The sequence below is a fragment of the Argentina anserina genome, chromosome 6 (assembly GCF_933775445.1).
Source record: "Argentina anserina chromosome 6, drPotAnse1.1, whole genome shotgun sequence".
Taxonomy (NCBI): Eukaryota; Viridiplantae; Streptophyta; class Magnoliopsida; order Rosales; family Rosaceae; genus Argentina; species Argentina anserina.
The window spans coordinates 8,274,528-8,302,255 of NC_065877.1; the positions used below are offsets into that span (position 1 = coordinate 8,274,528).

At 37.8% G+C, this 27,728-nt stretch overlaps 5 protein-coding genes across 11 annotated transcripts; 2 read left to right on the plus strand and 3 right to left on the minus strand.

Annotated features, from left to right (window-relative positions):
• The first annotated feature begins 313 nt into the window (after window positions 1-313).
• On the plus strand, window positions 314-8,281 carry LOC126797759 (putative disease resistance protein RGA3). 5 transcript variants are annotated; one of them, XM_050524474.1, is made up of 10 exons: window positions 314-2,126; window positions 3,103-5,797; window positions 5,891-5,972; window positions 6,049-6,115; window positions 6,436-6,645; window positions 6,728-6,917; window positions 7,065-7,174; window positions 7,506-7,561; window positions 7,662-7,808; window positions 7,887-8,281. In XM_050524474.1, the coding sequence occupies exons 1-3, from the start codon at window positions 777-779 to the stop codon at window positions 5,914-5,916; spliced, it is 4,071 nt and encodes a 1,356-aa protein (XP_050380431.1). In that variant the 5' UTR covers window positions 314-776; the 3' UTR covers window positions 5,917-5,972; window positions 6,049-6,115; window positions 6,436-6,645; window positions 6,728-6,917; window positions 7,065-7,174; window positions 7,506-7,561; window positions 7,662-7,808; window positions 7,887-8,281. The 5 variants fall into 5 exon arrangements, with proteins under 5 accessions (XP_050380431.1, XP_050380435.1, XP_050380434.1 ...); XM_050524478.1 differs by having other exon boundaries at window positions 7,707-7,808; XM_050524477.1 differs by having other exon boundaries at window positions 6,728-6,747.
• A 1,833-nt stretch (window positions 8,282-10,114) lies between these two features.
• On the minus strand, window positions 10,115-13,406 carry LOC126797800 (2-alkenal reductase (NADP(+)-dependent)). 3 transcript variants are annotated; one of them, XM_050524524.1, is made up of 6 exons: window positions 13,274-13,406; window positions 12,918-13,146; window positions 12,551-12,731; window positions 11,048-11,214; window positions 10,783-10,865; window positions 10,115-10,608 (listed from the first exon to the last, which is right to left on the minus strand). In XM_050524524.1, exons 2-6 carry the CDS (start codon window positions 13,137-13,139, stop codon window positions 10,227-10,229), a joined length of 1,035 nt encoding a protein of 344 aa, XP_050380481.1. In that variant the 5' UTR covers window positions 13,140-13,146; window positions 13,274-13,406; the 3' UTR covers window positions 10,115-10,226. The 3 variants fall into 3 exon arrangements, with proteins under 3 accessions (XP_050380481.1, XP_050380480.1, XP_050380482.1); XM_050524523.1 differs by having other exon boundaries at window positions 12,918-13,141; window positions 13,274-13,388; XM_050524525.1 differs by lacking the exon at window positions 13,274-13,406 and having other exon boundaries at window positions 12,551-12,703; window positions 12,918-13,060.
• A 206-nt stretch (window positions 13,407-13,612) lies between these two features.
• On the minus strand, window positions 13,613-18,197 carry LOC126797799 (pentatricopeptide repeat-containing protein At5g02830, chloroplastic). The gene is given in 13 exon segments (XM_050524521.1): window positions 13,613-13,979; window positions 14,186-14,246; window positions 14,445-14,655; window positions 14,725-14,822; window positions 15,025-15,105; window positions 15,190-15,255; window positions 15,390-15,639; window positions 15,641-15,981; window positions 16,136-16,300; window positions 16,406-16,513; window positions 16,974-17,178; window positions 17,259-17,346; window positions 17,642-18,197. Coding segments are annotated over 13 exon segments (2,586 nt in total). The 3' UTR covers window positions 13,613-13,623.
• Window positions 18,198-19,283: 1,086 nt separating this feature from the next.
• LOC126799111 (zinc finger CCCH domain-containing protein 21-like) lies at window positions 19,284-22,153 on the plus strand. Its single transcript, XM_050526233.1, is given in 8 exon segments — window positions 19,284-19,679; window positions 20,016-20,100; window positions 20,207-20,347; window positions 20,448-20,539; window positions 20,662-20,850; window positions 20,991-21,123; window positions 21,288-21,388; window positions 21,682-22,153. Coding segments are annotated over 8 exon segments (1,095 nt in total). The 5' UTR covers window positions 19,284-19,508; the 3' UTR covers window positions 21,865-22,153.
• Window positions 22,154-25,574: 3,421 nt separating this feature from the next.
• On the minus strand, window positions 25,575-27,667 carry LOC126800209 (uncharacterized). The gene is made up of 2 exons (XM_050527525.1): window positions 27,486-27,667; window positions 25,575-25,929 (listed from the first exon to the last, which is right to left on the minus strand). The coding sequence occupies exons 1-2, from the start codon at window positions 27,649-27,651 to the stop codon at window positions 25,649-25,651; spliced, it is 447 nt and encodes a 148-aa protein (XP_050383482.1). The 5' UTR covers window positions 27,652-27,667; the 3' UTR covers window positions 25,575-25,648.
• Window positions 27,668-27,728: the final 61 nt, after the last annotated feature.

Genomic DNA, 27,728 nt, shown 5'->3' on the forward strand with positions numbered 1-27,728 from the left:
AGAGAATTAAAATGAATCCAGTTCCATTAGAGATGACATAGCTGGACATGTACATTCTCATCACTCACTTATGGATGATTGGTAGACCGTACAACGTATCGTATCTCACTTACATTTTAGAGGAACCCAAGTAGCCGATCTAATTTTACAGCTCTCTTCCTAATAAATAATTAAGCAGAATAGAAAATGGTTTCAAATAAATCTCATTTTCCTTTCAAAAGATATACAGAATCCTCCTCTTTGTTTGAGTACCAACGCAGGAACTGGAATTCTATTTCAGCAAGAGTGAGATGAACTCAAACTCTGGCAAAAATCATATGAACTACTGAACTGAAACATCCCCAAACTTCAGTATTAAGAACAGATTCAGATGCTCATATTTAACTTCGTAAATTAAGAGTTTTACTTTCATTGGTTTTAGATCTGCCACAAGGTTGAGTCTAACATGCTCCTCTAGAAATTTTATAATGATACACCAGTTGGCAGTTTATTGAGTTTAGTGTTTCTCACCGTGAAAGGTGTGGATCTGAATCGGAACTTTGAACGAGGCACATGCTATTGTTTTGTTAATTCGGTTCTGAGATTAGTATAGGGGACTTTGAATAAAAATAATACCAGTCGTCTTATATAACAAACTTTGCCTGTCATCGATGAGCTTCTGAATCATTATTTATGAAGTTTGTGATATGAAATGATGAACGTGTTACGATTATCAAACTGACAGCCTTGCTCATTTGTCCTAATTGTATTATCATATTGATTAAAATAGAATATGTATGAATTATTTGCCGACTACCTCAAGCATTGGCGTCAGCCCAATCACGTTTACAGTTAAGCTAGATCAACTCTTATGCAATTCTCTCCATCTGCTATGTCTATATATTCATATTAACTTTGAGGAGAGGTGCACTGCCTCTTCAATTTACTTCTTGTTTCGTCAAATACCTAAAGCTCTTTTCTTTAATTTGCCGAGAGTTCGGCAAAACATGGCAGAATTTCTGCTCACTTTTGCTGCCGAGGGAATACTGACCAATGTGACTTCGCTTGCTGCTCAAGAATTCACTCTCGTCTTGGGTTTCAAAGAAGATGTAGCACAGCTGCGTGACTCTTTCCTCAAGATCCAAGCCATGCTACGAGATGTCGACCATTCAAAAAAGCATGGGGAGGCTGTGGAATTGTGGGTGAAAGATCTCGAGGGCATAGCACAGGAAGCTGATGATGTTCTGGATGCAATCGGGTATGAAGTTCTCCGACGAAAAGTAGAACTCCAAGACCAGATGAAGAAGAAGATGAAAAATTTCTTCTCCAGCTCCAATCCAACTGCATTTCGTTTAAAGATGGGACACAAAATCAGGAAAATCAACTCAGATTTGGAGAAGTTATTCCAGCAAGCAGCTGGCCCTATTGGGTTAGTTGCTAGGACATTATCAGATGCAACCACGCATGATGTTGAAGTGCTTGATAGGGAGACCATCTCCAGCTTTGAGAGCGATGAGAAGCTCATCATTGGAAGGGAGGGGGTTGTGTCGGACGTAGTCCAAACCTTGATCAAGTCACACTATACTGAAGAAAATTGTCTTCCAGTTCTGGCCATCGTGGGAATGCCCGGACTAGGAAAGACAACTCTGGCTAAATCAATATATCATAATTCTGAGATCGATAAACACTTCCATGAGAAAATATGGGTGTGTGTATCCACCCCTTTTGAAGTCAAGACAATCTTAAGGGGGATCTTGGAAATGCTGAAACCAGAGAAAGCTGCAGTACAGAGAAAGGACGCAATTTGCAAGTTCATTCGGGAAGAGTTGAAAGAGAAACGATACCTTCTAGTGCTCGATGATGTTTGGAGCGAAGATCATGAGAAGTGGAAAGACTTGAGGAATTGTTTGTTAGCGGCTAATGATACTCAAGGAAGCAGCATCATTGTCACTACTCGTAGTGATGAAGTTGCGAAAGTCATGGAGACCCTCCCAAGGTGTGATTTGAGAAAATTATCAGACGATGAGTGTTGGCTCATATTGAAAGATAAAGCAGTTGCTGGCCGGAGTGCATCAATGTCCAAAGAGCAGGAGACAACAGGGAAAGAGATTGCTAAAAAGTGTGGAGGTGTACCATTAGTGGCAAAGGTATGAAAATTATTAACAGTACTAGCTCTAATCCTTTCAATAAAAATGTATTCTAATCTTTCTTGGTCAAAATCTCATGTTAATTAGTTAGAAATATACCTTGTATGAAAAAAAAGCTAATTATCTAAACTTTTATAAACCATAACATTGGGGCTTGCTAATTCTAAAAAAAAACGTACCATATTAACTCTGAAAAGATTAGAAAAGATTAGTATTCACTAAACAAGATAATAGAAACTCTCAAAATAAACATATAATAGAAAATAAAACAAGAGATAATTTTGAAAACTTTCAACCAGTAATTACCCATATCTCCAAATAACCACCCTATGCAGTTATTCAACTACACCCAGAGGATGTGTATATGTCTAGTCTTTACTTTCAAAATTGATAATAACATCCACCCTGAGCTAATAACATCGGTGTCTTACGAAAAAACTGATGTCTAAAGACATTTTTAACATCGGCTAAAAACCGATGTCTAAATTTGCCTACTTTAGAAATCACTCATTATGACATAGAATTGTGTTTTGATTAACATCGGTCGATGTTTGTTAGCATAATCCTAGATTCCTATTAGTGATGGAATTAAATTCTCCACTTACAATTTCATTCCGTCTCCTATTGCTGATGAATTTTATTCCTCATGAGTTACATTTTTAGTTAGTAAACGTGTCATGAATGAGAAGATCTTAAAAACTTAAAAAAAAAAAAAATTTGATACAACATCTAAAACCTACATTAAGTTTAGGTTTCTTAATGAAATTTCCACAGACAACTATTCAAGTCAAGCTTTAATAAAAGAAGCTTCAATTGTCAACTAATACAGTAAAAGGGGCTCCTCAAGATACTATCCTCCCTCTTCCGTTTTGTTTACATAATAGTTAACCGACATATATATAGTCTACTTAGCTTAGAATTGTATCATAGTAGAATGAGATTATATCAAACACATAACTAACTAAATATATAATAGGTTTTGGGAGACATGCTACGCTCTAAAACAATCGACGAGTGGCGATCAATTGTAAGCAGTAAAATATGGGATTCACCAGAAGGAGAAAAGAGAATCCTATCAATATTGAAGTTGAGTTTTGATGAACTAAAACCTCCATCGCTGAAGCAATGTTTCGCATACTGCTCCATGTTTATCAAAGATTCTGATATTGAAAAGCAGGACTTGATCCAACTCTGGATGGCTCAAGGATGGCTCCATCCTTGTACCGACAAAAGTCTAGAGATGGAGGAAAGAGGTAGTGAATATTTCAAAATCTTATTGGGGAAGTCTTTCTTTCAGGACGTTACAAAGGATTATGATGGTAATGTTATCAAATGTAAGATGCACGATCTGGTGCATGATCTTGCAGAACATGTATCAAAATCAGAGAGTTTACGCTCAGTCTTTTCAAATGGAGAAGCCCTTGGGAGCAGCATATTTAACTCCAAATCTTTACGTGTCTTAAATTTATGCAAGGCAGATATTTTAGAGTTGCCAGCTTCAATTGGGAAGTTGAAACACTTGAGGTACTTGAATGTTTTGAAAACAAAAATCAAAATATTTCCCAAGTCAATTGGTCAGCTTTATAACTTGCAGACATTGAAAATACCCTATCAGCTTGAAGAGTTCCCAATTGAAATTGCAAATTTGGTCAATTTAAGGCACATCTATTTTGGTAGATATATGAAAGTTCCAAGTGGGATATTGGGTCGGTTGACTAATCTCCGGACATTACCTTTTATCAAGGTTGGTAAAGAGACAGGTCCTAAAATTGAGGAACTAATTGGTTTAAACCAGTTGCATGACACCTTGTCTATTTATGGATTGGAAAATGTAGGAGATGGAAAAGAAGCTCAAAAAGCAGCATTGGTCAACAAGAAACATATACGAAAGTTAATCCTTGGATGGAAGCTTGATAGGCAGAGCCATAATGTGGAGAATGATGACCATTTACTAGAAGGCCTCCAACCTCATTCTAGTTTGGAAATTTTAGAGATTCAGGAATACATGGGTGTTAAACTTCCATCATGGTTATTGTTAGCCCACAATTTGAAGAAGATTGAACTATTGGGGTGCAACAAATGTGAGGGAGTTCCAGCACTTGGGCATTTACCCAATCTCAACTGTGTTAAGATTGAGAGAATGGAGAATCTTACTTGTATAGGGTCTGAGTTTTATGGTGATAGCCTCATTAATTTTGGAAATGGATCAAGTATGGAGGTGCGGCCCTTGTTCCCTGCTTTGAAATCATTGCACATTGAAGAGGTGCGGAACCTGATTGAATGGATGGAAGCGCCAACAGAGAGAAGAAGTATGGTGTTTCCTTGCCTTGAGGAGCTGACCTTGATTCAGTGTAAACGATTGAAGCATGCTCCAAGTCATTTTCCGTCTCTTAAAAAATTGGTGATAGATCACATGGATGACGGAGTTATGCCAATAGCATGTATTCTAAGCAATCAACTCACCACTCTTACGTCCCTCGGAATAACGTATGCCAAGGGACTCACTTCTCTGCCGGAAAAGATGTTAGAAAATAACAAGAAGCTTGCACATTTGAAGATAATCGAATGTCCTGAGCTGACCTGTATTTCCCAAGGATCTGAGTACTGCTATGCATCTCTTTCATACTTGGAGATATGGCATTGCTACAAGCTGAGATACTTACCTGATGGGATACTGACAGCTTCTCTAAAAGAGCTGATCTTGTTTGGTTGTCACGAGCTAGAGTACATCCCAGATGCTACCAAGAACGGTGGCTTGACATCCCTTGAAACATTGAAGGTGACAAACTGCTATAAAATAACTTCCATTCCATTTCCACAAGGTCTCCCATCTCTTGGTGAATTAGTTATTGACAACTGTCCCGAATTATCAAGCCTGCCGGGTGGACTAGAATACTGTACCTCTATTCGGAATTTGAAATTTAAGAAGTGCCCCAAGATACCCTCCATTTCTATTGCAAGTCTGAGTACTTCCCTCCAAGAGCTATGTGTAAGTGGTCTAGATTCTCTTCCAGTTCCACCAGGAGGCTTCACGTCACTCCGTGAATTGTCAATCCATGGTTTTGAAGGTGCAGAATTCGGGCCAGAATTTAGTGCCTTTCTTCAAACCCTCGTCTCTCTTCAATATTTGGACATAAGTTATTGCAAGAATCTAGAGAGTATTCCAAGTTCAGAGAAGCTTTTATCCCTCCGCAGCTTGCACATTTCTAATTGTGATAAATTAACACGTCTACCGGATGGGTTAGCAGCATTGTCACAGTCCTGCAGCTTCACCCATTTGAAGAAATTGTCAATTGGTGGTTTTACGGAGCTCGATGCATTCCCAGCTTTTCAAGCTATACCACAGCTTGAATCTTTACAAATCGTCGGGTGGGGAAGGCTCACGTCTTTCCCTGAACAAATTCAACACTTTCTCGGTTTAAGAGATTTGGATATAATATTTTGTGGGGGAGTGGAAGCGATCCCAGAGTGGTTGGGAAACCTTGCATCTCTCGAGTACCTGAGTATACGATGTAGCAATGGTATAAAGTATCTACCTTCTGCTGAAGCTATGCGACGGCTCACCAAATTGAACAAGCTAGTCATCTACTACTGTTTCTCTCTAGCAGAAAATTGCAGGGAGGAGAGCGGCCCAGAGTGGCCCAAGATTCGTCATATTCCATACCTCACAAGTAAGAATTTTTTTTTTCATAATTTACCACAGTAATTTCATTTTCTGATAGTTGTCTTTTTATTCTGGCACTGACCAAACTTCCTTTTTAAAGTTGAAGGTACATATATCGAGAATTGACCAACAGAGAGCAGCAAATTCCTAATTGCTCAGAAGGCTGATATCGATGCAAATAGGTGTGTACTGGAAATTAAGGTTGAATCCTGGTTATTGAACTAATATAGCTGGCTGATAATCCTTTGCGTTTTGCAGTAAAAAGGAAGCATGGAAGATCCATTCAGTACGTTGGTTTTTCATGATCCATGATTTCCTGTACGAGGTAGTTATTTACTCATTCCTCGTGAGATATATGAAAACATACATTTATACATGACACACATGCAGCTGATTGCATTAACTGCCCAGAGAAACAAAAATGTTAATTATCAGACATTCAGACCTGACGTTTATATAATGGTTTAGGTCTTCGTTATTAGGGAGTGATACTATAGGTAAAAGATACACGTACACTTCCTACAACTCGGGGAAGTGTCTGGTATTCAGTATTTAACAGCATTGCTTGAAAGGAATAGAGTAGGGTTGGAATAGTTTTCCACACTATTGCAGCATGATTTAGAAATGGAATTATTGGAATTGCAGGCTTTTCGAAACACCAGATGAGGAGTTGTTGAGTTGTCTAAAACGGTAGTGCCATCTCCAAATTCAGTTTGTTCTCTGAATTGTACTCCAATTCCTCCAAACCACTGGTGTACTTGTAACATCATATCACCCAACTCTTTTTTCAATAGAGGAATTATTTATAGCGGAAGCTGTTGCATGGAATACCTCTTGACAGATTGCAGTGTGAAGGTAGGATCTTCTGACCCTTATTTTATGTTGCTCGTTTTGTCCATATAGAATTGAATTTCTAAACCAACTCTACAAAGTGTAGCTCTTTACTTGCTGGACAAGGTTTCTTTCTCTTCCGAAAATTGCTGAAATGTATACCTTGCCAGATGCTCTGTTGTATTTGTGATCAAAGCTGTCATGTGCCCATAAACTCATTTGGAGCTGGCAAAAGCGTTCTCAGAGCCAAAAGAAATATTCAGAGATGAATTTTGAAAGAGATTTTACAGCTATCTGTTAGTTATCAGTTACTTCTCATATTTTAAACATTTAAGTCATGAATCTTCCATGTTCAATTTAGAAAGCTTGTGCACTGCCTGTCACTTGTCATATGGGCATCCCTTAGCCAATTATTTTTTATTCCTTTCTTTTGCAATGATTAGTCGTTGACACGCACAATTGAAGGCTTGTTCTTGCGGAGGTTTTGCTTGCATGCATTTACGCTATAAGCACTATGCAGTCCCTCAAGTTCGTTAACTTCCACCAAGGCAAGGTATGATCTTATGATCTTTGTTGTTTAATTGCTTGAAATAAATACATACAACTTAGTGACCCTTCTATGTCATGCAATGGATGTCATGCAATGGATTAATTGCTGTCAAATTTGAAACATTTATCGATTTTCTCCACCAAAATTCAAAGACTTGCAGAGTAAAAGTAATTGGAATATTCTACAATACCTCTCTGTATATAATGCCCTCATTTACAAATTAAATGACAAATTTGTCATCATTGTGGGAAATAAATTAATTGTTCAAGTAATTTAAGCATTGTTCTCTAAATTGGTCTTTGGCCTAACTCTGTATTCCTGATCTCTTTCATAGCATTACTAGCTTGGAAAGAGATGAACTGATAATTCATTATGGCTTTCACTATACAGGTATAACCGTATAACCTCCATTTAGTGTCGCACTCTTTATTAGTATAAATAATATATCCATGAATGTGTATACCAACTCTTCCTATATATCCTTTTGCAGCAACTGACGATTTTCTCCCTTTTATTTTCAATATTGGGGATTTAGTTTCTCCAACGCAACTGGTAGCCATGAAAGGCATCAAATCTTAGATCTTTGAATGATTAATAAGAAAACAATCTAATAAGATGAAGCCAGTGAACTTTTGAGGTATGTAGTCCAAACTACAGTTCAAGGTTTTCCAGTTTTGGAAATAAATATATGTTGAAGTCCACTTTCAAATTGCAGTCTCAAATGGTGTTGGTGCCTGCCAAGCTGTGATGTTTCACTGGAGCTGGGGATGCCATTGTTCTTTCAAGTTGTTTACAATTTCTGCTTCGCGGGTCCTTATGCAGTGTTCTGCTCATGTTGATCGAACAACCTGTCAGGAGTTGATACATGGCAAATATGGTCCACGTCAGCTCGGAAAGAGGCCTCACTTTCACCCGTGATGAGCCTCGGAGCTGCTCGCACATTCAATTTCCTTAGCCTTTTTACTTCGTGGTTGATCTTTTATAGCTAAATCATTATTTAGTGTAAATGTGTAATTGACCATTTATTTCCTTCATAGTGAAACCACTAGCAAACAACCGTGACGTAGCCTTAAACTCTACTATGAGTTTTTGGTGAACACGTAAATCTGTGTGTCATTCTCAATTTCTCATCGGCCATGAAATTAGTTGGTTTTGAAAATTTAGTAATTAGTAAAAATTAGGTGAACCCACAGCCCACTCACAATAACCAGAACCGAAACATTTGCAAATTGATCGAGCTCATCAAGTCCATTACCGTATCATCAGACACTTCCTCTTGTCTGCCATAAACCAAAAGCATCTGTCATTCTGTCTCTATAATAGTATAATATCTTCCCATTAGGAAAAGCGTCCCATACAAAAGCCAGAACAAAAGCAAAACGTTATCAAAAGCATCTTTCTCTATTATTATTTCTTCCCATAAGGAAAACGATCAGATACAAGGAAAGCAAAAGCATCATCTCTTTGCTTGAGTAATTGCTTCTACCACTTTAAGCAAACGCATCTCTCTCAAAATTTACTCATAAAACTTGTGGAGAGGTACACAGCCTTCTTGTGTTCATCATGTTAGAGTGCAATGGCATGTATGTAAAAGTGGCTTGTTTCGGTTTAGAGAAGTGACATCCTTCCCTACCAAACTTGGTGTACGTCCTCGTACACGGCATCCTTACTTGCGGTCCGCGTAATCCTTGTACACCCACGATGCTTGAGCGACGAAAATGAGTTCCCAAAAATCGCTCAACAATGACTTCGTGCCGGATCTCTCGTCCTGGACTTTGCCACGGATTCTCATCCGGTCCTCCCCCTAAAGGCGACTCGACTCCCCCACGTAGCCCCATGTATCTTAGGGACTTGGCGACACGTGTGAGCACTTGGCGACACGTGTGAGCACTTGGCGACACAACGACAGCGATGTTGAGGCCGCTCTGATACCACTTGTCACGGACCTAGCCATTCGGCTGCCACAATTGGTCCATGGAGCTAGTCTTATCCAACGGGGCAATGCACTGGTTTCGCTTTGTCTTGGGCTCATCAGGGGATTGGCTCTAGACCCCAACCTGTGTGTAGGGCGGCCAACTCCTTTCTGCGACGTTAAGTCCCCGACTAGCGACAAGCTCTCCAAACTGAACCGGGTCGGCCTGCCTGAACTCATCGGAATGAGCAACCATATATCTCCCACACTTGTTATCTTGGAGCAATCTCACTTATGCATGATGTTCATTTAACCAGCGATGCTTACGATTGACACTCCCTAAAACGGGACGTGACACGTAGCTCTTTTAAATGAAGGATTAAAACCAACAGATGTACCCAAATGAAGCACGTTCCAGATTGAGTCAAATGTTGCATTGCTAGACTTATTCTTATCTCTACTAGAAACGTTCTTTTTATTTTAGAGATAATTAGACATAAACTCAAAACCTAAATCCACACCCAAAAGTTTTTTTCAATCTAAACCCAAATTAATTATTTTAACCTAATATTTTTATAACATATATTATTTATTTAGAATAATTTCACTTTTTTACCCTCTAGGTTGAGAAATTGAAACTCTTTAAAATTAGCTTTGACCAACTTTCTAATTTAGTTAACATTTAGCAAACACACATACACACACTGAAAACATAGAATAACAAAAATACTTACTCTAAGGTTACTTCGATAAAAGATTTAGAGGTGACAAGGAATTTCAAAAATGAAAAAATTTCAAGGTGAATTGATTAATGTAAAGTGATGAGATATTAAATTGAAGCTACAATTAAGCAATTCAGAAACATACCAAATGTATTTATACCAGTGGCAAAGAAATTAATTTTCATCAAAAACAAATTTTATTTCTTATAGAAAATATTTTTTTTATTTCTTGTTCAACCTAACTGAACAGAGTTTTAAAAGTGGGTTTAAATTAAAAATGGTGTTGATTTTTGGGTCTATAATCAATTACTCCTTTATTATTATAGAATGAACGCTTACTCCTCATATATTAATATCAATACAAGCATGGGATTAAACATGTGTACTGCACTACTCCCGGACTCATCAAAAAGTTAAACGTTCATTCATATGTTGCTACACGAATGACTTGCTTGCCAACATTTCTTCCCGAGAATAACCCGACAAAAGCAGATGGAGCACTTTCCAAGCCTTCATTCATGTCTTCAATGTAAACAATCTTGCCTTGCTTATAGAGGCTTATAACATCCTCCAAGAAACGAGGGTACAAGTGCAAGTAATCACTTTGCAGAAATCCTTGCATTTTGATGCGCTTTGTTATGAGATTGTATAAATTGTGGATCCCTCGAGGATCAGATAGATCTTTTTCAGACACCATCCCACAAACAGCAATTCGACCATGAATTCTCATGTTGACAAGCGCTGCATCAAGCATTTCTCCCCCTACATTATCAAAGTAAATGTCGATGCCTTGAGGAAAGTACCTATAAATATTCATCAGATCAAAGATTAAAATTCAATGAATATTTCATGCAACTCAGAGTAATACAAGGTCACGCAAATGCAAATTTACAAGAGCGCGCCTGTGTAGCTGGAATCATGTAACTAGAGCAATTATCAGAGATGGTTTCAGTTCATTAACTCAGCATCATCACTACCTCTTCAGAGCTGCATCAAGGTCCGGCTCTTCCTTGTAGTTAAAAGCATCATCAAAACCAAGCTTATTCCTTAAAAGATCAACCTAGACATTTCCAATCAAGTTATAATTTTTCTGAGTACGTGATATCCATGCAATACGTACAATAGTTGCACCTTTCAATTCACTTGTATCAAGTATACTGTTCCATCTTATTTATAGGTAAGTGAAAGATCTGATATATGTATGACAAAGGAGCAACAGTGAGTCAGTTATCGAGTCCTTACCTTTTGGCTTGAACCACAACTTCCAACTACGTAACAGCCAAGCAACTTAGCAAGCTGACCAACAAGCTGACCAACGGCTCCAGAAGCAGCAGAAACTAAAACATATTCCCCTTTCTTAGGAGAGCAGACCTCATTGAATCCGGCATATGCAGTAAAACCCGGCATACCTGTCATAGGTCGGAACGTAGAAATTAGGTCACTCTTCAAGAATTGAAAACAAAATATGTATATATGCTAGCAAAGGATTGTACTGACATTCCATGTATATATGTATTATGTATGTATGATCATATGTAGCTAGTACAGCAGTTTTTATTTTACATTCTTTTAGTTGTGTAGAAACTGCCTGTATGTTCATTGATTTGAATTGTATTTTTAATTTTCCATTGCTCCTGAAGGCCACTGATTTGCTATCCAAGGGAAAAAGTAAGCTCAGATGAAGTCATGAAACACTCCGAGCCTGAACTTAAAAAAGAAAGCACTGGCCGACAATTCGACAAATAGTAATGTGCTTAAAGCTAAAACTGTTCTATACTTGCCACGAAATTAGCATGTAATATGCATATTATATATGAGCAATTTAAAAAAAAAAAAACAATGAACAAAGGCCGAAAACTCTGTCTAGTTTCAGTGGTTTGTGTCCAAGACTAGCCTGTAATGAATCAGGTGCGGGTACGTGGAAGCGAAGCGTTTGGAAACGCGGAAGCGTTTTTTTTCTAAAAATTAAGGAAGCGGGTGCGTTTTGGAAGCGTCAGAATAATATATATATTATAATATTTTATATTTTATTTTTTAATTCTTTTATCTAGTATTAAAATAACTGGATAACTATTAATTACTTATTTTCTAACCCATGATTATCTTTAATTATAGCATTATTACAACTTCATTTCAAAATTCAAACAAAAGAATGTACAACATAGTGTGAAGGTGTTGAACATGTGCAAGTCAAAGAGACATCACCTAAATGAAATTAATTAAAAAAAAAAGGTTCGTCTTCTCTTTGTCTCTCTTTCTCATATGGATTTTTTTTTCATATCTCTTCACAACTATCTGTCTTCTCTCTATATCTCTCTCATCTAGATTTTCCTGATATCTCTCCCCCTTATTTCTGACACATATTAGATTGATTGATGCTGATCATCTTTAACCGCTTAAAGAAATAAATAAGAAGATGAGACGACAAGAAGAGTCTCAAGACATTAATTGATGAAATAGAGGTAGAAAAAGAATCACGCTTCCAATTTGGAAGTCAACGCTTCCGTCGCGCTTCCAATTTAGAAGCCAACGCTTCCGTCGCGCTTCCAATTTGGAAACCAACGCTTCCGCCGTGCTTCCAAACCCACCTTTTTCGGAATCGCGCTTCCGTCGCGCTTCCCCACGCTTCCGCTCCCGCTTCCGCTTCCGAAACGGGAATCGATCGTCCAACCAAGCTTCCGTGCTATGTAGGTCCAAGATAAAGAAGAACACGAAATGCAGGGAGAGTACTGTAGAATGACATACCAAGAAGACCCAAACGGAATGATAGAGGGATGTCATCATCTTGCTTAATTTTTCTCAACTGCTCAGTTCTACGAATCAAGCTGTATTCTTCCCATCTGGTCATTCCAGAGACCAAGTCGCCAGGCTTGAAACTCGTATTATCAGAATCTACAACTTTGGAGACACCAAAACCTTCAATTGGCTTCAGAAAGCAAAACCGTTCATGTCAGAGCTAGCACTGAATGCCGAGGTCAAGTCCCGGCCTTAACAAAGATGTAGGTATATACTTTTCTCATTGCAGGTTCAATTATACATGTATAAATTCCTCTCGAGGCACCAATATATTACTAACGGAAGAAAAGTGAAATGATCGAGGGTGAATATATACCTGGCCTGGAACAAATGGGGGAATATAGGAATCACGAAAATCACGCATACGTCCCCTCATGTAGGGATCACAAGAGAGGTAGAGATTCTTGACCAGGAAAGCTCCCGAGCCTTTAGGAGCCTTGAGCTGGATTCTAGTTCCAGCCATCACTTGCAAGTCTGTCTCCTTCGGAGTGCCCTTTATGAACCCCTTGAAGATCACTTGCTTGTTCTCTGCTTCCATTGCTATGCTACCAACTCAACCGGTTAATTTCGGAAACAGTATATGATTTACTATATAAATTTATCAGACCAATATTAACACTTGAAGCAACACTGTTTATAACTTATGCTAGCTCACCTACCCCCTCCACTTACCTTTCGTAGCGTAGCACATCCACGTGGTACGTCCGTTACCATGAACCATACCAACCATCGTAAGAAGAAGAGAAAATCTTTGCCCATTGGGTGGGTTATATAAAGTATGGGTTGATTGGTCGGGAAGAACTTGTGGTTGGTTTTCCGAATCAGCTGGCTTCTAATGCTTTTACATTTTCCGATGGGTCGCACGCAAGGCAAGTTCTGGTCTTGCGTGTCCATTTACTTAGTGCTCGCTTGTGCATAGAATGAGGATAGGATAGGTCATTGTTTTCTCTCTTCTTTATTTTCGATGAGTAACTATTGTTCTATGAATAGCATATACAAATTTCTACTTGCTTGCATCATAATCAATCACCTCCTAGAGGGCTAGAGGAACTTCTTTTTCGAAGCCATTGTTGCAATGATTTCCTGGATACCTTCAGCCTTTCCAAAACCACGGGTCTTCTAGTGTAATAAACTAACTCCGACTGCAATTCATTCCTTACTGGATTTTCTTCCAAACTTTGATCTGAATCTATTGTATTTTCGGATACTAATGTGGTATCAAGTGCAACTTTAGGTACTGTTGAAAGAACCTTGAGCCCCAATTCATCCTGTAGAAGCTTGGTTATTGCTTCTTTGACCTCTAAATTGTTAGCTGTTGATCCATCACCCTCATCATGGACTCCCACCATGATCAACATGTCATCTTTTACACCATCTCCTGCAACCATAATCAAATTATAACATCAACAAGCTGTAAAGTTGAAACTATAATGTAGGGATCAGCATTCTGAGTTTTGTTTTTACTTAACGTGCTTGAGTCTTTCTCTTACCTCGTCTCATCTAAATGAATAAATGGCTTCTCAACTTAAAAATAGGCATTTGGAATTTGAAATGCAGTACCGTTGTGAAGCATTCTGTTCATACCTAAGGTATAGTTCTCTTTGATCATTCGCAGAACTGCAAGAACTACGATCCGAGCTTCAACCTGTTAGCATAATTGCAGCATATTAGCAAACATCCGGGGCAGAAAAATAGAGAGATGAATCATTGAAAAGGCTGAACACAGAAACAATACCAGACTGACTATCCTTTCCTTAAACATATATAATACAAACATTCAGTTTACCAACTAATGTTGTACAGTAATATGCTTTGAAAAATCAACTGGCTTGTACGAGCATACCTTTGTAAGTCCTTGAAGGTCAACTGCTAAAGTGTCAGCAATATGTTGTTGCAAGTGTTCTGCAACTTTTTCTAGAAGCAGACTTCCAGGTCTTCCTATGTCAACTTTTTCCAAGTAACTGAACTCGCCTTGTTTCGGGATGTTGTCTTGTATAACTCCTTCACACCACTCCTCAATTAGTTGCTCGAGGTAATAATCATTGGGCTTGTAACTGCAAAGTAAATTCTTTTATTAGTGAGATGTAGATATTCATTCAAAATTAAAATTCAAGATGGTTTACCCTGCTTTCCGCATGTCCTGATATATGGCCAGGCATTGTTGTACTTCACTTACAGAACCATATCTACTACGAGCCCTCAAAAGTGTATTATAAGTCACCTGAAAAAGCCACAGGGAGAACACTTGTTGAACTGATCTTGAATGGCTACTGCCGTAGACATATTTGTTATTAGTAGTCATCATTTTGTTCACGAAAACATTACAAGTTTTATGCAGAACCATCTATCCTCAAGCATTTTTTCAGTATAAGGTTAAAGAAATATATGACCTCAAATTAGAACCATCAATTGGTAGCACTTACCAAATTTGGGTGGATCTGATATTTCTTCATTTCTGAAAATAGCGACAATGCTAACTCCAAATTTTCACTTTCTACACAGATCTGTGAAATCAAGGGCATATACATCAAGTTTAGGTAAAAAGAGACAATATAACCTAAGGTAGTGTGATGAGAAAGCTTTTAAACCTTGATGGCTGTTGTATAGGCAACAACATCAGGTTGGATGCCAGCTACACGCATATTTTTCAAGATCTGCACTGAAATATATTGTTATGAGTGAACCATTATATCACCTTAAGAGGACATCAAATGAGAATGAGAGAAAAAAATAACATAGAGCAAAAAGTAAATTATTGACGTATATTCCTTGACCATTAGTGTGCTACCTGCAAGGCACCCTGAACATTCCCCGAGCTTCCACAGATATCAGCCAAGATCGACCAGGTTATTTGATTAGGTAAAAGACCTACTGTTTTCATCTCATCCATCAGTGCTTTTGCATGGTAATAGTCAGATCCACAGGCCTTCATCAAAGTATTGTATGTTGTAATTGTAGGTGTAAAAGAAAGCCCTTCAGTAAAGTTAGATGGAAGTATAATTAGAGGTATGTTAAACATAATAGTATTTGAAAGTGCACAAGTATGCTCCAGTTGAACTGCTACCTGCACTACCTTTGTAGTTTTTGCCAAAAGTTTCCTGAAGTTTATTACTCTTAAAAGAATGGAAAAGGCGAAAAGCCCTGTCATACTGGCAAGCCTCAACACAAGCATGTAGAAGAATGTTAAAACACTGTGAATTAGGCTCACAGCTGACCAGGAGCATCTCTTCGAACAATTGGATTGCCTTATCAACAAGACCTGCATTTGCACAGGCACTAATGAATGATGACCATGTAACTGTATTTGGCATTACACCTGCTGATAACATATCTTCTTTGACGTTCAAAGCCAAATGCCACATTTTTGCATCTGAAAAGACCTGGAAAATTGGTCACTAGTTATGGGAATAGTGAAATGGCCAACTATATGAATATTCATTGCTACTCATTACTAGCTTAAGCAAAAAAGGTACTTATATGTTTATGTACCTCCTGAAATGAAATTTAGTAGCACATAAGGAGATTGATATGTACCTTTACAACTGTACTGTAAGTGAAGACATCCAATTTCAACACCCCTGTGGATTCCAAATGTCGTACTTCCCTGTAAATATCTTGTGCTAGATCAACTCTTCCAGCAAGAGAGCATGCCTTCAAAAGAATATTGTAACATGCCAAATCTGCTGCGACGCCAAGTTTCTGGATATAAAAAAAAACTATTTAGATAATTGTAGCTTCACACATAACAAGGCGACTTTATCCGCAATTGATGAGAGAGAGAGAGAGAGAGAGAGAAAGCATTACCTGCATACTCTTGTATACATGAAATGTGTAGCTCAGATCATGTGAGTTTACATTCATCAGACTGTTGAAAACATAAATATTTGGAATGACCTTCTGTTTGAGCAAGTCCTGTAGGGAAAAAAATGAACATTGGTAAAGAGAGATCTGGCTCTTTATTTGAATGACTGCGCTGAAACTATCAAAGAACCTAAGAATTCATCCTCATAAGGTTTTTATATATTGTTCATCAGGAGACAACGTGAACATATCTAAATAGTTTTCAGCACTAATCTCTCTTTGTCTTCATCTCTTGTCCCTTTAATTTCTTAACTAGAGCAAAATCCACAAACATTCAAAATACGCCAAGAGTTTCCATGGTATAAAGACCAAAAAAGAAATTAATTGTGTCATCAACCCTAAACACAAGTAATTAAATTTATTGAGTGATAGGTTGACAGTTGCCATCAACCATTAGCACACTGACAGAACTCAACTATGAGACTGAGATACTTAAGAACTCAGTGCTGAAGTTCAAAATTTGAGCTATAAGATAATTTCAGCGATCAATACAGTTCAGGGTGATATCTACCTCGTAAATGTACCTAGATTTCATGTGGTCTTTACAGACACCGCAGACGTCAATAATTGTGCGGTAGATGTACATATTAGAGCCACTCAATTTTGCCTTGGATGCTTCATATGCTGTCAGAGCAGGCGCTAACGCCCTCCTCTTTCCAAACTCATACATAATGTTACAGAATAACATATGCGCTTGTGGAAATATACAGGCATACCTGCACAGTATTAATAACCGAAGCATAAATAGTGCCTCCCACAAATAAAAGATTACATCATGATTCAAGTGATACAATACCTGATGGCCAATTTCGGACTACGTCTATCCACACATACTTTGATGACTTCAGATGGCTCCACCAATTCTCTGAGTGGGAAATGCAAACCTGAACAAAACCGTTTTCGTTACAATTGCAAACAGTCTCAACCCATGACTAACTATAATCCAATCCTTCGTGAACATATTTTACCCCCACCCCATTTCGATACAATTGTTACACATCTCCTACGTGACTACATCCCTAAGCCAGCATAAACAACAGCTATAACAAATCACATTTCTACTCGTAATTGTTTAAGTAAATAGAATCATATATTATCAATGTAGTTCACAATGTTTCCTAATTAACCTAAAAAAAATAAAAATGAACAAGTCAGTCCAGAAATTATCGGAGACTTTACCAGAAAGAACCTCCATGATCTCAACAAGCTCCTGAACTTGCTTCAATTTCAAGAGGCGGCGACAATGTGCTCGGAGCAACTCCATAGCGCCGCCATCAAACAGCTCCAGCGGCCGGAACCCGAGCTCCTCAGCTTTGATCAAAACCTCCACGAGCTCCCCGACCTTCCCCGCCTTCAGAAACCCGGAAATGCCCCTGGAGACCATGTCGGGCTTGAGCGCGGCGGCGAATTGCGAGGGCTTGACGCCGGAGACGACGACGCTCTCGAGGACCATGGCGAAGTCGGGGAGTTTGCCGTCGCGGGCGAGCTTGGAGGCGAGGTCGGCGAAGTAGGAGAGGTGGGTGTTGCGGGGGTCCCAGCGGCCGGCGAAGAGAGGCGGAGGGCGGGAATGGACGGTGGAGATTTGAGGAGAGGGTTTGGAGGAGGGAGAGAGCTTAGGGATTGGGGGTTTGTAGGGTTTGGTGGAGCGGTGGCCATTGGGATTAGGGTTTGGGTTTGGGTTTGGGGGAGTAGAGATTGAAGATGAAGTGTAGCCAAGGATCACTAACACTCTCATTCCTTGGGGATACCGGAGGGAATTTTTTGGTTTATTTATTATTGACGGAAAAAAAAATGAATTTCTGGTGGGGGAGGTGAGGTGGGGGGTTTTATGGGTTTTGACTTTTGAGGATTGGATTTGAAAGGCGCGTATTTTGTGTGCACGGAAATATCTCAACGGTTTTTCAAATACGATGCCAGTGCTGTGGCCTATGGGTCGCCGGTAAGAATGTGACTACTTCACCGAAACAAAACCCAAGGGCACCCATTTTTAACGTCATGTTATTGCTGATACGGTAGTGTGGTTACTTACAATATTAAATGTTTTATCCGTTTTACTGACTATAATTCTTATTATCGCTCATTTTTTATCGTCGAATTTAACATTTGAAGAGTTAATAAATATCATAATTCATCTTAAAACTCGATTCCAAACTTATAATATTGCATCGTGTCTAGTTGAAGTGATTGGTAAGTTATTTATTTACATTATTTCTTCCTAAGGTCGAACACCAGCTCAATTGTACAATTAGTATCTGAACAAAGAGAAATTAATATATATACCAGCCACATATCATACGTGGCGTACCTCCTTAATGTTATTGGTCAAATTTTTATTGTGATTGTTTCTGATTGGTTCTTATATGTAAATAAATTTTTGTCATTTTCACTGCGTGTATGTTAATTATACAATGACGTAATATAATTGATTTTTAGTTCTTATAATTTATCTCTGAACAAATTGCAACGACAAGGCAACTAATAAAGATCGATCAATCTAATTTAACTAAACTTAATTACTCATGACTTTTTGGTAAATATGATAGATGATCGATTTATCTTTCCCACCTAGTTTGATAGACAGCAAACAGATCGAGCCAAAAGTCGAATTACATGGGATAATTTATCACACAAGCTTTCACTTATTTGAGTGATTTCTCACACGCACAAAGAAGCGTTACACTTAACAACATCGCTTATTTTTGTACCTCTTCCCTAAAATGGTGTCAAACTTCCAATATACGTTAGTCACGTCTGTACCTAAAACGCAAAGTTTAGGGATTCTGAGGTGGCGCCAAGCCTATGGAAGGCGGGAAAATTTCCGCAAGGGCAGGTCTCACCATCCCCTCAAACACCCGCCACGTCGAGTTTTTCCGAGGGCATATCGGGAAACCAAACAGAACCTTCTGGTACACCCCCCGTGCCGTCCAAATCAAAAGCACCTCCTTTACCTTCCCACCAGATCAGTATCATCATCTTCATCACCTGGAAAATTCATATTTCCGATCACCGGAAATTCGAAGGGGGGCGTATTTGATGCCGATAACCGATGCCGCCGAAGCAGCAATCGAAGGCCGATTTGGCGAAGAAGCAGAAGATCGTAGAGGACAAGACCTTCGGGCTCAAGAACAAGAATAAGAGCAAGAATGTCCAGAAGTACGTCCAGACTCTCAAGCAGTCCGTCCAGCCCAAGCCTGATCCTTCCAAATCCGCCGCCAAGGTCTCATTTTTCTTCCTTTCTATTCTTCCTTATTTGTTTTCATATCTAATTTCATGGTTAATTAGCTTGGCTTTACATTTCTAACTGGTATGATCGCCCTCACAGTCGTAACGTTTTGTTATTAAAGAGATTGAAATTGGCAATAAAATTAAAAATAAAATGTATTCGTGATTATGTGCTGATTCTTGTGCTACAATGTGCATTTCTGGCTGGACCAAAAACACATTTTGGTTTGGTTAGATTTGGCCAGCGTGCTCACTCGATCGTATTCTCCAGTTTCTGACTTACTTAGCAACTGAGAGAGATTTTGTTTATGACATTGGGATAATTAACAGAAAAAAGAAGGAGGATGAGAAGGCCAAGGACAAGGAACTGAATGAGTTATTTAAGGTTGCGATCAGTCAACCAAAAGTACCCGTTGGTAAGCTTTTTTAGTTGTTTTGGAACCTGAAATGATTGAAATTTTTGTGTGTGAATATGGTCTTTGAACTTAGTTCTGATGTCATGCGAAATGTTTTTGTGTTTAGGTGTTGATCCCAAGTCTATATTATGCGAGTTTTATAAAGCGGGGCAGTGTGCTAAAGGTTTCAAATGCAAGTTCTCACATGATTTGAATGTTCAGAGGAAAGCAGAGAAGATTGATATTTACACTGATAAGCGTCAAAATGGTACCATATAGACACTTCAATTTGAATTTGAACTCTAGGCATTTGTGGATTTCCTTATGGTTTGTATGTTCTGAGTTATATGTCATGTGTTATTTATTAGAAACAATGGAGGAATGGGATCAGGAAACTTTGGAGAAGGTGGTGGAGTCAAAGAGAAAAAAAGAGTACAATATGAACAAACCAACTGATATTGCAAGTTTCCCGCTTGTGTCTAATCTGTATTCAAGTTCCCTACGTTCTTCATGCTTAATAAACATCTAAATCATCGATGAGCTTCAAAAACATTTCACTCCCTTGCTTTCGGATGTGTGCAGGTTTGTAAATACTTTCTGGAAGCAGTGGAGAAAAAACAATATGGTTGATTTTGGGTCTGCTCCAATGGTGGCAAAGATTGCCATTACAGGCATGCTCTTCCTCCAGGATATATTTTGAAGTCTCAAATGAAAGCTTTATTGGAGGAAGAAACTGAAAAGATACCCATTGAGGAGGAGATTGAAGATCAGGTTACTCAAATAAGCCTTCGCATCAAGTTTTATCATTGGCAGTCTGAATTTCTGGTCTAAATGTCTTTCACTTGATCTTTGTTTCCATTTCTTCATTTGTTATATGCGACTAACCAAATGTATGCTTTCTCTGGTGTTAGCATGCTAAGTTGAAAACTTCAACTCCTATGACTCCTGAGTTGTTTATGCAATGGAAGAAGAAAAAGATAGCAGAAAGAGATGTCAACTTGGCCTCAAAAATGGCAGAGCGGGCTAAAAATGATCGTATGAGGTGTTTTCCCTTCTCAGATCCCTTCCTGCTCCTCCTTTCTTCTCCTGCAAGCAGATGTTAAACAAAATGAAAATGGATTTGGAGTGAACTATATACATATACGAGGGCATTCTGTTTGGCTTCTGTTTATAGTCACTAATGTGTTATAATTTTCACTCCATCGCAGTGGCCGAGAACTATCTGTCAGATTCAACCTTATTTGTGGATGATGCTGAGGCATCTGAGAAGTATCAAAGACATCAAGAATCTGAAGTTGCTGAAACGAAGGTTAGTTCTGAGTTCTGACTTATTATTTGTTAGTTTATTACCCATGGAGCTTTCTTTTTTCACATTCTCGCTCTATATGACATGGAATTAACACTGTCTATGCATAAGCTTGGATCTAGTCAGAAGCTTAAAATTACTGTTCTGCACTTCATATTATTGGTCGAAAATTACAATGAGAGATTCAGGTTACTTAAATTGAATTACTATTTACAGTTCCTTTGCCATGGTTTAGGACTGAATTGGTTGGACTCTTTGCTAACTGTTCTACTCGGATGTTTATGGTTCATCTTCAGGTTAGTGTTATTGCTAATGGAGGTGCGTCAAATAGCTCGGCAACAGCTGATGGTGATGCTAAAGATACCAACGTTGCTGACGATGTTGATGATGATGATGATGATTTGGACATAAATGAGTTAAATGAGTTGGAAGCACGCTTAACAAAGACAACGATACAAGAGCCAGGCATTAGTGCTTAAGCCGGAGAGAGGCAGCCCAAAGTCTGCATACTTCTCGAGTGTGAACTCCATAATATTTTTTCCATACTTGTTGCCCTTAAAACCTCCCCAACAATTGCCTTACTGTCCTAATGGATCATTAGGTGCTTTTGCATCTTGTATCTAATATCAGTGGTGAATTTCTTCCTACAAATATCATTGTTTTGTAACTCAAGCACCTTAGGATGCATTCTCCAGAAATGTGTCCTCTTTTGGTTTTGGTAGTGTACTCCTGTATTGTTCTTCCAGATGCTTGGTACTGATCTTTCTTGTATAACATCAGGGATCGATTCAACAAGACTAAGAGAGTAAAGATGAAAAAAATTATAATGCCAAAATGATGGTATCACACTTGTCATGAATAATAAATAGCTTTTAAGTATTCTGGTATAAGATGTATGTAATTATAGTCTAGAATTCAGAATTTGCCAAGAGTTTTTAATTAACTAGCACTAATATAGAAGTATTAGGACATAATGTCTGAGGAGGAAAATACATCCTTAACTACGTAAGGTAATAAAATGGAAGTGAGTAGGGCTGTCAATTTCAACACGACATGATAACACGACTCGAAACCCGCACAATTAAAAATCGGGTCAGCGGCGGGTTGACCCGCCATGACCCATTTAATAAACAGTTCAACGACGGGTTAACCCGCTAACACCAAATGAACCTGCATGACACGTTTAATAAAAGAGTCGAACTAAATTCTATATAAAATACGCATACACAAGCTATTTAAAATGGTGATATTATATGTATATAAAGATTTAGTAAGTTTTTTCTCATTTTGAACTAGAATTTTAGGTAAAACAATGAATTTTTCTATTTGATTATTGTTTTAGTTAGTTATCTTATCTAAAACGACAAATATATTTATTAAATGGGTTAAACGGATTGCAAACGGGTAACCCGTTTAATAAATGAGTTGAGTTTGTGTTTAAATTTTTGACACGATTATTAATTGGGTTGGGTTTGAGTTTACATTTTATAACACGCGAGACACCTTAATCCGACACGAACTCAACCCGACACGACCCATTGACAGCCCTAACAGTAAGTAAGAAGAAAGAGGTGTACTATGATATGAAAAAAAAATAGATATAAAAAAACTACTTCTAAGCACACCCCCATCGTATGGGTCATTACAGATCTTCTCATGCAATTTGAACATGCAGTAGTGCGTACTGAAATTATTGACAGCATATATAATATTGCAGCATTGCTAGCTATTCATGCAGCCGCTAGCTTTGAGGAGTTGAAAGCTGCAAAAGAAACTAATGAGCTTCTGAAGCCTTTGAAGAATCCTCTGTTGCCACCTTTCTCTTGCGGCTCAGTCGTCTTGCAGCTTTTGTAGATACCCTAACCACCAAATTAGCTAGCTCACAAACTATCTTAGCTATGATCTGGCCTCTCTTCGGAGGAAGCATGAACTTGATTGTGTTTGAAGGCTTGCTTTGTGCAATAGATACAGCCATTGCTTTAGGCATTTGGAGTTGAATAAGAACTGAAAGCTAAAATCGAACCTATATGCTTTTTTTATGTGGGAAAGAGTCAATGAGACTGCTTTTATAATGCTGAAGGGGAGGCAGAGAGTGAGTGCAAAACGCACGCAGGAGAAAAACGCACGCAGGAGAAAAACGCACTATATTCTAATGTTTAGGTTCACTTTGATTTAGTACTTTAATCTCAAAGCTTAGAATAATTAGCATAGAAAGGTTGCTTCCTCAAATGGATTTGCATACTTAATCTGTCTATTAGTGCAAAGGGTCCACCTAAACAGATAATATGCTAGCCAGTGATGCACCATTGTGTCCACACAAGATTATGTCAAGTATTGGAGTCATATGATTCATATCAACCATAGTGTGAAACTTTCATTGATCATTAGCAGGTTAAGTCAAACCATTAGCATAATTATCTTCAATCATGTAACAATTTTGATATGCAACAGGAGAAGATAAATTTAGAGCATTCAATCTAAAATCAATTATAAATGGTGCTAAATCCCTTATAAGCTCTCAGAGTAGCATCTGATTTTACAAGGTGAAATACATTCCAGCAAATTCTCAAGCCAAATATGTGGTAAGATTGATAAACATACACAAGCGTCTAAATGGCTTCAAAAACTTGTTGCCACTTGACCAAACAGGTAAGGCTTACCTACTCGATCTTACTATTGAGAGGCTGCGTGCTAAATCATAAACGTACCAAATGACAATGAATGGAGAAGCAAAACCTTTAAAAAATCCATCAAGCGTTTAATTTCTACAGTTCACATTATCTCAACAATAGATTAGAAAGATTTAGGAAAACTGTACTGACGGCTGTTGCGCAGGAGACTTGAAGCGGTCAAGTCTTTGTTCTATATATAAAAATTGCTGTATCAGCCTCTCTGAAAAATGAGTCTCCATTGTCCCCCATGAAAATGACTTGAGAAGCTCTTCAGGTGCAAAGAGCAGACAATTCTATCACAGATGTTTTGGTGAAGTAAACACAAAAAAGTGCAAACAGAGTTGGATCAAACCACAATGATCACCTACATGCACCAATAAAGAGAAGCATATAAAGATCAAACATGTACAGTAAGGAGATTAGGTTTGTGAGAGCTTGAAACTTTAGTGGCAATGGCAAACTTATTGCTGGCTTCTGGGCTTTCTCTGCTTCTACTTTAAAGTAGAACATATAAACATAATTATTATGTAAGAAAGCTCTTATGCTGAATTGCTGATCACCACTATGGATTATGCTCGTGTTCTTAGGCTAACTCTCTTATCATTGTTGTTAGCATCACAAATAGTTGGGTTTGGCTGATAGCTGTATGCAATTGAGAAGTGTAGAATGAAATTAACCCTACATAAGTCTGGTCCTTTGTTGTTTGCATGTTTCTTTTTGGCTATGAAGAGCAGACATGAGGGGACACTAGAGGATTTGATTTCAACACCAGAATCAAGCATGAAAGAATAAAAAAGAAAATGCATACTTAGACGGTTTGACCAGACCATCTAAAGAAAACAAACTCCATCTTCAGAATTCTTGACCTGTGTTCTTTCGGGTCAAGTAATATCCAAACAAGAGTTCTGTATGTAAAGAATTTCTATATATTATTCAATCACTTTCCTTTTAACTAAAATATATGAACTACCAAAGAAACAAAGGCCCATTTATCTCCCTAAATACCATTATATCAATCTCCCACAGAGAGGGAAGAGCAAAACCAGGAGGGCTGATAACCTGATACTAGCAAAGTATTGAGCTTGTTTCCCGCTGAGCAGGCTCCTTAATCTCAAACTTCTAGTCACTACTTACTAAACATGGAAAGGGAATTCCTCTCCTAGTCTCATAGTTTTAGCTCAAAAACCAAATGAGGTCTAAATGCATGTTATACTACAAAAGAGGAATGGCTCTTTCGCTGAATAATATTTGAATAAATTGGTGTTCTGCAGTAAAAGAAATGAATTAGAATTCTACAGCTACCCTTAATTGAGAATATCGATGATGATCACATAATATCGTTACGACGATTCTGTTTGTTGGATATATGAAAGATACTCTGAAACCAGAGTCCTAACCAAACGCAAAAAAAAAAAAAGACTTGGTTTGGAGACAAATTAACGGCAGGTGAAGAAAAAACCAAGTTGTGGACTTGTTTACATAACAAGTCAATTGCTTCCCTAAATTGCAGTTTCCTCATCATCATACCATCGTAAATACATACATTTAGTTATTTACAACAAAATGAGGTCTTTTTTTTGAATTACTGAAATTAGTTACCTTGATATGGTACAATAATGGTGTAAACCAAGAGGAAGGTGACAATTACAATTGCTCCTGCTAAAGTAAATCTTGGGCTAGTCCATAACATAAGGTTGGACCTCTCTGTCCTCTTGATGGGATCGACTTCCTCAGATAGTGGATAATCAGAAGGCCTAGGATCCCAGGTCACATACTTGTTGGGAGAGAATTGTGAGAAGAAGCCTTTCTTGTTCTTCTTTTGCTTCTTCATGTTTGACCAGGCCTTGTCCCAATCTGTTGAGGACTTATCACCTGATAAAGTATGGGGATCATCATTGAACCATGGTGAGTTTTACCTGCTGCTGATAATTCTCAATTTAGTGATATTATCACAACTCACAGTAATATAATAGGCCGAACGAAAAAGCAATAATCGTGAGTAGATCGTATGTGTTCTTCGTCTCAGCCCTAACCAAGTATACCATCAACTGCTACTTATTCATTTGCAAGAGGGGAATGGAATTGGACTAATTGCCAAATTAAGCCATACATATAGCTAGAGACAATGGAATATATGGGACCTCTGGCAAATTATTAACTTGATGCTACTTACATCATTGATCGATAGTTTTCAAGCAAGATGGGAATACATCTTTACAAATTACTCCAGATGAATATAACAGCAAAAATTAAGAAACAATTTTATGGCAAGGGTATAAGACTCTAGGGTCTCTCCGAGGCGGCAACGCAGTGGCAGAGCCACCTTACGCTAGCCTCAGTGAAATGTGCCCCCTTTATCCGCCTCTTAACTTCATAACTAAACCAGTAAAAATGGTGGAAACAATCCTAGTTAGATTTGTCACCCACACTCTAAATTTCTGACTCCGCCAATGGTTGCTCAACTCATTTCATGTAGCTCATATGACGCTTACCTAACTCTGGAAAATAGGGGAGAAACACCGTTGATTCTAATTGCCAAAACTAAGCAAATTATATTCTAAACATATACATGTTTCTATATGCCCTCTTTCTCTCTGTCATACCCATTACGTATTGTTTTTGCTTACAAAATATAGTAAAACTTTTATAAATTAATATGAATTATTAAAATTTATTATTTTAACGAGATATTAATATATTAATATTTTATTATTTTATCGATTAATTAATAACTTATTAACTTATCAAGATATAATAAATATTTTTTTCACTTTTCGAATAATTTTTTTTTACTTTGTTCATGTACCACATTTTTAGTTTATCAAGAATACCTTATTAAATATTTAATTTTTTCTGATGTATTACTTTGTTCAAAAATATTATGTTGTTTGATGTATTATATTATTTTATTTAATGATAATAAATCAATAAAAATTTAATGAAATCCTCATAAATATAAATTTATTATATAAATTATGCATTATTAATTTATATATTCGATAGGGTTTATATGAATTTTTGAATTTATATTATCTTATAAATTTAGCGAATTATTAATTTAGATGTTAATCCCAAGTTAGAATCCGACAAAAAGTATTATTTTAGCGAAATTATTAATTAATCGTTTATTAATTTAACAATGTTTTACTATAGATGATACGCCTTAATTAACAGACCCTCCATTCCAGTAAATCAAACCCCTAACAGCTCTTATTACTTTAATTATAGCCATAAGTCCATAACTAGAGTCTAAATCATCTCAGGTGTGTTTACTATGTTTCAGCTCAATGGGACACAGCATGAAAAACTTGATCACCTTATATATGCAAGAATGAAACGACTGTTGTAACCTTAACATAACATATAGGAGCTGAAACTCGCTCTAGCATCGTTAACAATAATGAGGGAGTATGAAAATGTTAAATTACCATTGCCACTGTCACCGTTTTGCTGGGGTTCTTGGGAGCCTCTTTTGTTGCAGAAAGGTCTCAACGGCGAAGAACGAGAATAAGAAGAAGAAGGTTTGCTTTTTGGAGTGATCCAGAGAAAATGAGGAGAGGCTGCGCAGCTTCCTATTCGAGCTTGAATATCCATCTGCTGCTGATCCGCATCTCGCTTATTTCCAGGTGCTAAGACAAAGCCAAGCTTATCGCTCTTGGAGATTGCCAGCC